At 38.9% G+C, this 12,731-nt stretch overlaps 1 protein-coding gene and 1 pseudogene across 2 annotated transcripts; both read right to left on the reverse strand.

The window, feature by feature from the left end:
- Positions 1-2,415: 2,415 nt before the first annotated feature.
- LOC149533220 (uncharacterized) lies at positions 2,416-3,826 on the reverse strand. Its single transcript, XM_089806150.1, has 3 exons — positions 3,258-3,826; positions 3,040-3,125; positions 2,416-2,924 (listed from the first exon to the last, which is right to left on the reverse strand). The coding sequence occupies exons 1-3, from the start codon at positions 3,429-3,431 to the stop codon at positions 2,771-2,773; spliced, it is 414 nt and encodes a 137-aa protein (XP_089662276.1). The 5' UTR covers positions 3,432-3,826; the 3' UTR covers positions 2,416-2,770.
- Positions 3,827-3,933: 107 nt separating this feature from the next.
- Positions 3,934-7,443, reverse strand: LOC149533221 (pentatricopeptide repeat-containing protein At3g16610 pseudogene; annotated as a pseudogene). The gene has a single exon (XR_016357605.1). The product of XR_016357605.1 is annotated as a pentatricopeptide repeat-containing protein At3g16610 pseudogene (transcript).
- Between the last annotated feature and the right edge of the window lie 5,288 nt (positions 7,444-12,731).

A 12,731-nucleotide genomic window follows, 5' to 3' on the forward strand; every position in this document is an offset into this window, starting at 1 on the left:
GAAAGATTTGGGACTCCTTCATTACTTCCTAGGACTGAAAGTACGGCATAATTTTGACAGTATCATCCTTAATCAAGGAAAGTATACATTAGAGATTTGGAATGTGTAATTGCAAACCTATGTCATCTCTAATGGAGACTAATCTACATAAACTCAAGGAAGCAGCAACAGAATCACCTTCCATAGATTCTACTCTCTATAGACAGATGATTGGGTCCCTTATGTACTTAGTAAATACAAGACCATATATTTGCTATGCAGTTAGTGTCTTTAAGTCAGTTTATGTGTGAACCAAAGGAAATTCACCTAGTTGCAGTTAAACACATTATGAGGTACTTACAAGGCACTCTTAATTTTGGACTCAAGTACAAGAAAGTTGAATTAGACTTACATGGATTCACTAATTTAGATTGGGGTGGAAGTGTTAAACACAAAAAAAGTACTTCAGGATGTTGTTTCAGTTTAGGATCATCAATGATATCTTGGATATGCAAAAAGCAGTCTTTAGTAACTTAGAGCTCCACAGAAGCTGAATACATTGTAGCAGTGATGGCCTCTCGAGAAGCAGTTTGGCTAAGGAAGTTACTTGTGGGATTATTTGGGCAAACCATGAATCTTACGATTATTCATTGTGATAATCAGAGTTCCATCAAGCTTTTAGTAAATCCAATTTTCCATGACAAGTCAAAGCATATTAAAATTCCTTACTATTATGTAAGAGATATGGCATACAAGAATCCTGTAAAATTAGAGTACATTTGCATTGCAGATCAAACAACCGACATACTCACCAAACCTCTATCTAGAGTAAAGATAGAACACTTTAGGAGGAGACTCGGTATGGTTGAGTTGTAATCCATTTGTACTCTTTTAATTATTAATAAAATAAGTTTTATTTTGTTAGGCTATTGATTGTTATGGGCTCCACCATTTGTATTCATTATTTAAAAAGGTGACGATCTCTGAAATAATGAACACTTGTATAAGAGACATTATGAGAGATGATGATGTCTTAGATAATGTGCTAAACAGTAGAAATGTTACTGTAAGATCTAGATGAGTTTTAGATCGTGTTGTGATATTGACATTGCTATGTCCATAAAGTCACAAATTGGATAAAGGAAGAATCCTAGTATTCTCCTGATTTACCCTGTACTTTGGTAGATCTTAAAACTCAGGATCTTGTTGTGATATAGAAATACCAGTTTCTAAAATCACAACTTGGATAAATGAAGAGATTAAATTACTCTTCAGATTTATCCTATTTATTATCATTAGTAGTAGTGATTTGTCATATCACAGGTTTAGTAATATGACTTTGTATCATGTGTTCTATATACCACATACTAAGAAGAGTCAGACTGATATAGAGTATTAATTCCTGCTTATTCATCTGTATTGGTGTTGCTAGATATAATATCTCTCTATAGGATTATCAGGTTAAGAGGGAGTGTTAAGTATATTTAACCAAGATAACCTACAGGTTTGAAACTACAGATCGTACTACCTCTTCTTACCCTAATATGTCATTAGGCTGGCATTAGATTATATATATTTTCCTAAGGAGCCGGCGACTTCTCAAGAAGTAATCTTATAACCTTTAACTAGGCTAACACATTGTTAGTTTGATGTTATTGTGTTTATCTTCCAAGATCCCCTGACTTATATGAAAATTAGTTAATGCTAGTTTAGGAAGGAATATGTTCCTTTGAGAGACATACCCTTTAGTAAGGATATATAGGGAGGTTATCGGTGTAGTTAGACACATAGTAACAATTATGTCTGCTCTTCTAAGCATCGATATCCTGCAATTAATATCAGAGACAAACAAATTCCCTCTCGTTCTTGAGAATTTTCCATTGTCATCACCATTGACAACTTTTCCTTATGAATTTGCTCATCTTCTTTGTGTTCAATCTGTCTTAGCTCATTTAGTTTCAAGTACATGTTTTGTCTCACATTGATGTGATTTTGCTTTCACTTTGGGAGTTTGGTCTCACATTGATGTGATTTTGCTGATTGTAAGTGTGCTTTGTGTGGTGAGCAGCGAGCTAATGGTTGTACTTTACTTCAACTGATATTTAATCTTTAGTTTGCATCCATTGATGGGATTGAAGAGAAGATATTGATTTGAACCATTTGAGTATACCTTGGAAGCTAGCACTAGTTGGGTAGAATCTAGTAGAGTCCAAGTTCATCTATACTTAAATTCATAGCTAGAAGTAAAAGAAGTTAAGTTGGAGTGAGAGTTGGCAATTTGAAAAACTATATTTTCACTGTACATTGTGAAGCTAAATCTATAGAAGAACTTGATATCCATTGAATGAATAGCATAAGTCCCCTTAGTGATTACTAGCAAATTACATTATTTTATTTGCTTACATTATTTTAACTTGCAAGTAAAATAATTGAACGGAACCTTGAAGTCATTTCACAATCTTACTTCGCAAGCATGAGAGATGACCTTATTCAAGAGAGAATTGAGTATTTAATGTTTGACTTCAAAACATTGAATATTTGATTTTGTATGTTGCAATGGAACCCCTTGACTGCCTATTCACAAAAGATGGCAATAAACTGTAGTATAGCTGCCATGATAATGTTTTTTGCACAAATGACACTTCCATTGCCTACTACCCCCAAAAATTTTATTTTTATTATTGTCTACTCATGTGGCAAATGGAAGGAGAGGTTTCTTGGATTTGAAAGGGCCCTTTGCATGCTTTTTCCGAGATTTAGAGGGGCAGTCAGGATGCTGGCCATGCTACATTCAGACTAGTTGAAGTTGAAACTCCCCTATGAATTCCCTAGTAGTACATTTTCCCCTTAAAACTGTTTCTTGAATTTCCACATCCATGCTACCACTACTACCACTCCCCTCATTCTCATTGCTGCTGCTCATGATTGTGAAATATAAAACACCGCTGCAAGTTCAAAAGGAAAAACAAATCACTCAAAATGCCCTCTATATGTTGCACAATGCAACACAGATGTAAAATGAAAAAAGTGGCCACAAGAAAATGGTAGATGAAACCATACCTGGAATTAAAAAGATTTAATGCCAAACCCTCCTCTTGCAACTCAAATGAAAACTTTCTTGCTGCTTCTCTTTGTTTCTCTTCTTGCTAAGAATGGTTAAAATGAAGAAATGAAGAAGTGTTTAGCTCTTTAGTCTCCAAATAATGTTTTATAACTTTTAATTGCCTTTTCTACCCACGTGGGGCACGTCAAGTAAATAAAAACAAACAAAAACTCACTTTTTCATGTTCAGTGGACTTCTTCCTTCTTTTGGGAAATAGAGAATCGCATTCTTTCCTGGAGAAGGCCAGGAGACAGCAAGGGGGACGGAATAACATCCCCGAAGTCCCTTCTCCGGCTGAAAAAAATGTTTCAGATTTGGGGACGTCCCCGTGGAGCATAGGTTCATACATATGCAGGTTTCAGGAAAACAATTTAGTGATATATTCAGGTAATCCTAAATACAATTGTTTGACAAATATGAAATACCCCAATTGTTTATATAAGCAGTGATCTATGTTGCATGCTATGCATCTAATTATGTGAGGCCAACATTAAGGTCTAGATTGCTAGATGCTCAAAATGGAAAACAGATTTTTTTTTTTCTAGAATCTGAAAATAAAACCTCGTCCCTTCATTATTACTGCAATGTTTGACATCCCCAATAATCTCCAGAAGAACACTTGTCATTTTCCCTGTTTAAAATTGTTGATATTATTCACATCTTTTACAACAAGTTGAATTTCCTTTGCAAAAAACTTGGATATGAACTCCTTGTAATGTGACAATCAGCGTAGACTAAAAGGGTCATAACAACTCATACTTAGAGATATTATATTTCCACAGTCCATTATATTTGAGTTAAAATTCTTGTACGAAAAACATTGCATGAGTTTTCTTAGTCTAAATTCTTCATTTTCCTAATAATAGATCATAGAGTGTGATCGAAAATCTTAATTTAAAATATTACATACAGTGTTTTCCCAGAAGCATTTCAATTCAATTCTAATATTATTTCAAGGGGGGTGTTTAGCTAACCAAATGCAACTGTCAACTTTTCATTTTGGTGTCAAAACAAATAAATATTTTCCTTTCTCTTCCATATCATTAAGTAAATGTCTTCAATCTGGAAAATGCTCTGCAGCCTTCATCCCCAAGCCAATGTCTCCATCCCTGCACAAATATCTCTGTTTATGGATTTGATTGGTCTCCAACAGAAAAAGCATGTAACATTTTATGGCCTTCAATCCAACTACATCCAAGGATCTTTTTAATTCTTCTATCTTTCATCAATTTCCTTATCATTTGGACCTCATCCCACCTGCCTACTTCCGCATAGATGTTTGAGAGAAGAACATAAGTTGCAGCACTTTTAGGTTCCAAATCAATTAGTAGTGTTGCTGTAAATGCTCCTAAACCTACATTCTTATGTGATCTACAGGCACTAAGAAAGCACATCCATACAACCACCACAGGTTTAATTGGCATCTTAATAATAAAGTTTAGGGTTTCCACAAGAAAGCCAGCACGGGCAAGAAGGTCAACCAGACACACGTAATGATCAATTGTAGGTGAAATGCAATAAGGGTTACTCATATGATTGAAATATGTACAACCCTCCTCCACTAAACCTGCATGGCTGCATGCACATAGAACACAAGAAAAGGTTACACTATCAGGATATGATCCAAAGTGCTTCATTAACTCAAACATTTTGAGAGCATCCTTGCAAAATCCATTTTGTGCATATCCTGCAGTCATTGCATTCCATGAGATATCATCTCTTTGAGGCATTCTATCAAACAATTCACGTGCCTTGTGTATCATTCCACATTTTGCATACATGTCTACTAAAGCATTTCCAACCACAATATCTGACAAAAATCCCCCTTCCATTATGTTTTGATGGATACCCATACCCTGTTCTAGAGCTCCTATTTTGGCACAGGCAGGGAGAATGCTGACAAATGTTGTTGAGTCTGGTGTTATGCCTGCCAATTGCATATGCTTGAAAGTTTCTAAAGCCTTTTCAACAAATCCACTTTGAGTATATCCTGCAATCATCGTAGTCCATGACACCACATTTCTTTGAGGCACTCTGTCAAAAAGTTCCCGTGCCTTGTCTATGCTTCCGCATTTTGCATACATGTCTACTAAAGCATTTCCAACTACCACACCTGACAAAAACCCACCATCCATTATGCTTTGATGAACATCCATACCCTGTTCCAATGCTCCCATTTTGGAACAGGCAGGCAGGATACTAGCAAATGTTGTAGAGTCTGGCTTTACACTTGCCAGTTGCATTCGCTTGAAATTTTCTAAAGCTTCTTCAACAAGTCCATTTTGTGCACATCCTGCAATCATCGAATTCCATGAAATAGCATCTCTTTGAGGCATTCTCTCAAACAGTTCACGTGCCTTGTTTATGCTTCCACATTTTGCATACATGTCTACCAAGGCAGTTGCAACTATAGCTTCGGGCAGATAACCCCCTTCTATAATGCTTTGATGGACATCCATGCCCATTTCCAAAGCTCCCATTTTGGCACAGGCAGGGAGGATGTTGACAAAGGTTGTGGAATTTGGCTTTATGCCAGCCAATTGCATTTGTTTGAAAGTTTCTAAAGCCTTTTCAATGAATCCATTATGTGCATATCCTGCAATCATAGCAGTCCATGAGACAACATTTCTTTGAGGCATTTCGTTAAATATTTTGTTTGCCTTGTTTATGCTTCCACATTTTGCATACATGTCTACTAGAGCATTTCCAACTATAATATCTGACAAAAAATTCCCTTCTAATATGCTTCCATGGATGTTCATACCCAATTCCAGAGCTCCCATTTTGGCACAAGCAGGAAGAATGCTAGCAAATGTTGTCAAGTCTGGATTTACACCAGCCAGTTGCATTTGCTTGAAAGTTTCTATAGCCATTTCAACAAATTCATTTTGAGCATATCCTACGATCATGGCATTCCACGAAATCACATTTCTCTGAGGCATTATGTCAAACAGCTCACGCGCCTTGTCTATGCTTCCACATTTTGCATACATGTCTACCAGGGCTGTTGCAACTATAACATCTGACACTATTCCTCGATTCTTAATAATTTGATGGATGTTCATACCCTGTTCTAATGCTCCCATTTTGGCACAGACAGGCAGAATGCTGACAAATGTTGTGGAATCTGGCTTTACAGCTGCCAATTGCATTTGCTCGAAAGCTTCTAAAGCCTTGTCAACAAATCCATTTTGTGCATACCCTGCAATCATGGCATTCCACAAGATGACATCTCTTTGAGAAATGCTGTCAAACAGTTCACGCGCCTTATCTATGCTTGCACATTTTGCATACATGTCTACAAGTGCAGTTACAACTATAACATCTAACGAAGCTCCCCATTCCTTTATGCTTTGATGGATGGCCATACCCTGTTCCAAAGCTCCCAATTTGGCACAGGCTGGGAGGATGCTGGCAAAGGTTGTGGAATTTGGTTTTACACCTGCCAATTGCATTTGTTTGAAAGTTTCTAAAGCCTTTTCAGCAAATCCATTTTGTGCATATCCTGTGATCATTGCAGTCCACGAGAAGACATCTCTTTCAAGCATTTTGTCAAACAGTTGGCTTGCCTTGTCTATGCTTCTGCATTTTGCATACATGTCTAACAGGGCACTTACAACTCTAGCATCTGACAAAAATCCTCTGTCCTTTATGCTTTGATGGATGTCCATGCCCTGCTCCAATGCTCCAATCTTGGCACAGGCAGGGAGTACACTTGCAAATGTGAACTTATCAGGTTGTATATCTGTTTGTTGCATATGTTGAAAGAGTCTGACGGCCTCTTGGGGTTGTCCATGTCTTCTGTATGCTGTAATAATCGTATTCCACGAGACGTTGTTCCGATCTTTCATGTGATCGAACACTTTTCTGGCATCCATCAAACTTCCGCAGTTGGCATACATGGAAATAAGCCTATTATGCAAATTTGAGCATTTTTGGAAGACAAAATGCCTGTGAGCGATGAAAGAGTGGACAGTTTTCCCCTGTGAAAGCGCGTTGCTGAGTATAGAGGTCCGTAATAATTGAAGATATGCAGAGTTTATTTCAGGCGGGATGTGTGTATTATGCAGAATGTGCAATGTCCCCAGAAACATAATGATGCGAGATTGAGATGAGAAGTGGACGGCAATTGCATTCTCTGATTGTAGTTAGAGCGTGGATAATGCAGCGTAAGTCTGCCTCTGTCTTCCACGATGGCATTGCCAATTGAGAGGGTGGAAGCAAGTTTTGAGTGAATGAGAACCTTGAAAGGTAACCAGTTGAGCATTGCCAGCTTTCAAAACCAAACATACATTACCGTGTCAGTATCACAGTGAACAGTCAAACAAGATGATGAAACTCTCCAACAAGAAATAGTCAAGTTTCATCAAGAAATAGTCAATCTTAAATCGTTCTAGATTATCGTTTGAAAGCACCTTAAAAGAAAGGGAACCGATTGTCACAATTCAATTGGTCTAGTTTTTGGATTATTTTAGGGATATGGTGTGGTTTTTGGATTAATTTTAAGGATATGTTTTTGATGAATAGTAATTTTCTATTAATAAATAATATGTTAAGATTTCAATTCACAAAAAAAGGGTCAGGGGATACAAGATCATTCCGTGAGAGTTCACACGGCCGAAGTCGAAATCAACTATTCGTTAAAAAAAATATATAAGAAGCAACCCTTAGGCAACTAAAGTAGTGCCAACTAAGGGGGGTGGTTCATCCCTATCATTAAATCCCTAGTCATCTCTGGAATTGGTAGGTGAGCTGGGAACAGTCTAGCCGTCAGCATCATCATCAGGGGCCTAGTCAACATCCTTCGTATCAGGCCGCGAAGGTGAGATGACCAATTCCAAGCAAAAAGACCACTTTTTAGAAACCACGCATCGAGGACTAGGAGGAGTCATGGACCAACCAATGTTGCACCACGAGGTGGGGAAATCGAGCAGTGCCTCCACCCAACATTGCAACCACTAGGAGAGTGGTGGCAGGAAGCCTGCAAATGCGGTGGCCTAAAGAACTGAACCTTTGGGCATCGAGGTATCATCCGAGGCATCTGGAGGTACCTTGGCAACAGTACAAGGGGCATTGCCCCAGTGATTAAGAAGCTCTTCAAGGTGGGCCACCTCTAGGGCCACCTTGTTTGTTCGCACTTGAATCTGCATCATTATATTATTACAAATGCACGCCTTAATGTACATAACAATATTTATATCAAGAAAATTGTGAGTGAAAAGAATAGCATTTCTATCTTTCCACAGAGTGAACAAAATCTCCATCCTGAAGGTATGCCAAATTTGGGTAAATTTTTTAGGGATCCTAGGGGAATCACCCAAAATAACCATGTGCCAAGAAAAGGGTTCGGGCTGAAACGACTTTTAAATAATCATGAATCCAGTGCCAATAATTTTGAGCATGTCGACAAAACAAAAAAATATGTAGGAAAGACTTTGGTTGGCCACAAAATGGACACCTAGGATCTGAAACCCCAATTTGCTTGAGCTAAGGCCCAAGGGGAAGACCTTGAAAAGCCAGACACCAAGCAAAATGGGCAATCTTGGGTTCTATAATGGCACTCCAAATAGTGTCAAAGTGCTTTCTCCATTGAGAAAGGGAAGATTGCAAATGCCATCTCTGATTGAGCGTATCCACCATCGACAGATGGAGAGAAAGCCCTCTATAACCTAGACTTGGTTTGTAGCTGGTGAAAGGAGTGGTAGGATACCACTTCCAATCAGTCCACCAAGGCCTAACATATTGGATACCCACTTTATGAATTAAGTGACCTGGAATTGCAAAAAGCATTAAGTCAAAAGTCTGCCGATTTGAACGGGCAAGACAATATTGAACTTGCATATCTTCCCAAGATTTGAGACTCATGGAGACCCTAGAGAAAAGATCTTTAGGAGTCTTGATACCTCATTTGAAAAAACCAGAGCACTAGCACCTTGATTCTTGGCAAGAGGAATACCCTGGATGGCAAATAGGGGAGACCACCAAATGTTCTGCTGGTTCAAAGAGAGCCCATCACAGAACTCATCACCAGACCAAGGAAGCTAAGGTTTAACAGCTTCCCAAGCTTTCCATATGTTCTTGATAACAAAAGAGCCCTATATGAGCACGGGTTCTCGCATGATGAGAAGGGTTTGAAAGCCAATCCCCTTTCATGTAGGTCCGTTAATAGGAAACCCAGAGGAAATGCAATGCCAAACTTGAATCTTCCAAGCTTCATCTCCAGTGATGGCACAAATAATCTATTTGGCACACATAGCAAGGCCTTGCTTTTGTGTGGAGAGAAGGACAAGGGCTCTAGACTCTTTGGGGAGACAACAAAAGTCCCAAGCAACTCTGTGAAAGCTATGATGATCGGAACCAGAAGCCCAAAAAAAATCACGAAGCAATCGCTCTAATTCAAGCCATGACGATTGGAACCAAAGGCCCAAAGAAAATCATGAAGCAATCGCTGTAATTTCTGATAGGAGGCTTTGGAAGGAGCCCAACAAGCAGAATAATAGACATGTGCAACTAAAAGAAGTTTAGAGCAAATCTGGAATTTGCCCATAAGAGAAAGCGGTTTCGTAAGCCAATAATCCAACTTCTTAGTAATCTGGGCAAGCACAACGTTCCATAGATCCACTGGTGATGCTTGAAAGGCAAAAGGAATGCCTAAAAAGTGAAAAATCTCTCCGTGAGTGACCCATTTCCATTCAAACTAGTTAAGCCAAGGTGGAGCTGGCAAAAAAGACTAGCGATAACAGAGTGTTTTATGCCATTGAATAACAGAGCTAGAGGTTTGACAAAAAGTATCAAAGCAATTCAAGGCATTATTGATGTTTTCTTCATCCTCTAAAAGAGCGAGAAAGGAATCATCAGCGAAATCACCATTTGACCAATTGGGAAGAGGATTCTGGTAAAGAGATGCCACAAACCAAACCTAACGACATGGAGTGGGCTAGCAAGTAACCAAACCCTTCAGCAACAAGAACATAAAGTGTTGAAGCCGGAGGGCAACCTTGCTTGATGGAATGAAAAAGCCCAAAGGCGTCAGATTGGGAGTTATTGATGGTAATGCAAGCATTAGCATCTCCAAAGAGCATCTCCACGGATTGCAGGAAATTGGGACCAAAACCAAGAGCCTGGAGCATAGTGAAAATGAAAGGCCATTCAATCTGGTCATAAGCTTTAGCAAAATCTATTTTCAAAAAAACAATTGGTTGCTTGGACTTGTGAGCCCACTCCATACCTTCCCAAACAACAATGATGTTGTCAAGAATATATTTTGATTTGATAAAGCCAGTTTACTCAAACCGCACAATTAAATGAAGATGGCGAATTTTGAGATAAATTGCCTTAGCAATAATCTTATATGACACATTAAGAAGGGTAATGGGTCGCCAATTGCAAATATCCTCAGGATCTCCAGCTTTAGGTATGAATTTAATGTTTCCTTTGTTGATAATAGCTCCTAGGCTTTTAGAATGATAGGCTTCAAGATAAACTTTGTGCAGATCGAGACCAATATACTCCCAGAGGTGTTTGTAAAATTTACAAGGAAACCCATCACACTTGGGGGATTTATCATCTGCCATAGAGAAAACTGCCTCTTTAAGGTCTTGGAGGGTAAGAAGTTGCTCACAAAAAGCACATTGCTCAACTACTAGGCGGTTTGGAGTAACAAAAATACACTTTCTAAGAGCTTCCTCCTGAGCAACCGAACTTCCCTATGAAACAAACACATTTTCATAGTGATGAATAAATGCTTGCAGGATGTCAGAGAGACTGGAGAGGACAGAAGTGCCTTGTTTGATTTTTTTAATCCGAAAATTGGTATGACGGGCTCGAAGAGCCTAAAAGAACTCCTTCAAAGCTTTATTGCCAATCGCCAACCAATGGAGGCGAGCTTTGATTTGGGCCCCTCAAGTAACATAATTATTAGCAACCTATTTGTCATGGCGAAGTTTTACAAGTTGAATTTTCAAATCAACATCAAAAGGGTTAAGGGTGAGAGCCTCAGAAGCTTTTTTAAGAGCAGTGGTAGTGGTTTCATGAGACCACCTTCTAAAAATTGTCAACTGCCGCCCATAGATGCACAGAAAGCGAGCGATTTTGGTAATGGCATCATTCCACCACTGAATCCATCCTGTCTGAGAATGCGGATGTGGCTCCAAATTCCAGACATGTAGGATATGAGCAATAGTAGAAGCATGCATCAACATTGTTGTGTTGAGAAAAAATTGAGATCTGACAACTCTTTGGACAATTGTGTGCCACGAAATAACAAAATAAATGGGATAGTGGTCAGATAACATCACATTTGGCAAAGGAATGACAGGTAAATCTCGATCCTTAGAAAGGGAGAAAAATGATTCTGCAGTAATCATGGCACGATCAAGATGTTTTAAAATGTAGTCAGAGCCAGCTTGAAAGTTGTACCAAGTGTGCCAAACCCCACTATGTTGGCGGTGGTTAGTATTGGGATAAAAAAGGTCCAATTTATTGTGCATGTAGTACTAGGCTTCCCTTTCCCCAGCTATTTAGCGAAAAGGTAAAATGCCATCTTTGTCAGAGGCTAACTCAACTATATTGAAGTCACCACATATAAGCCAAATAGTTGGAGGCAAGTTGTCAGCCAACCAGCCCCACAATTGAGATCTTTCCACAACATCATTAGGAGTATAAACATTAGCGACTCCAAAAGAATGATTGTTAATGGAAAGAAAAAGTCAAATGATTTTGTGCACGGGGTCAAAACCATGCAAAATAATAGCATAATGAAGACGAGGTGACAAGAGAGTAACTACACCACCCTTGCTAGAATTGTGTTGAGAGGAAAATATAATGTCATCCGACCAAATGACATAACATGTAGATGAAAGCATGAAACCAAAGATCTTAACTTCTTGCATACAAAGAAAATCTAAATTTCCAAGTCTATGAAGGGTATCCTTGACATAGTACTTTTTGGAGAGGTCTGTAAGACCTCGCACATTCCATGATAAAAAATTAATGAAAATTCTTCCATATCTTCCTTGTCCTCGAGAGAAGAGTAGCTATTCTGCAAGAAAGTTGAAACCGGGTTAAAGCCATAAGGAAAATCCTCTAGACTGATGGCTCAACGTTTCTCCTTTGGTTTCTCAGCATGTCCGGGAGGACTACGAGAAAGCTGCACATTCTGAGTCATTATGGAAGAAGCAACAAGAGGAGTGCAAATCACAATCGAGGTGTTAGCCCTTGTGGCCACCTTAATCCCTTGTGAACCAGGGTTTGAAACCTGTGAAACACCAAGGTTTGGTTCCAAAAAAATGGCTTGTGTCCCTACATTGGTTGGAGTTTGCACTTCTGTTGAGATAGGAGGAACCAAAACAACAACCACATATGACTGTTTAGGAGCCAAGGGAGCCTCACCCTTGTGCCCAACAGTAGTCCATTCCTCTTTTTTTTTCCCCTTCTATTGGTTTGGCAGGAATCTCTTTAGGCGGGGGTTTAGCCCTAGGCATAGCCAAAGAGAAATCCTTAATCTTGTGTTCTGCTAATTGGCACCTATAACAGGTGTTAAGTAGGTTTAAATAAAGCACCTTCTGAGAGAAGGTTTGGGAACCAATTTGTACTTCCACAGAATCCTTAAGATCCTTGGAAAGATCAATCTCAATGCAAACACGTTTCT

Source organism: Cupressus sempervirens, chromosome 10 (genome assembly GCF_028749045.1).
Source record: "Cupressus sempervirens isolate cs-2001-9-10 chromosome 10, ASM2874904v1, whole genome shotgun sequence".
Lineage (NCBI taxonomy): Eukaryota > Viridiplantae > Streptophyta > Pinopsida > Cupressales > Cupressaceae > Cupressus > Cupressus sempervirens.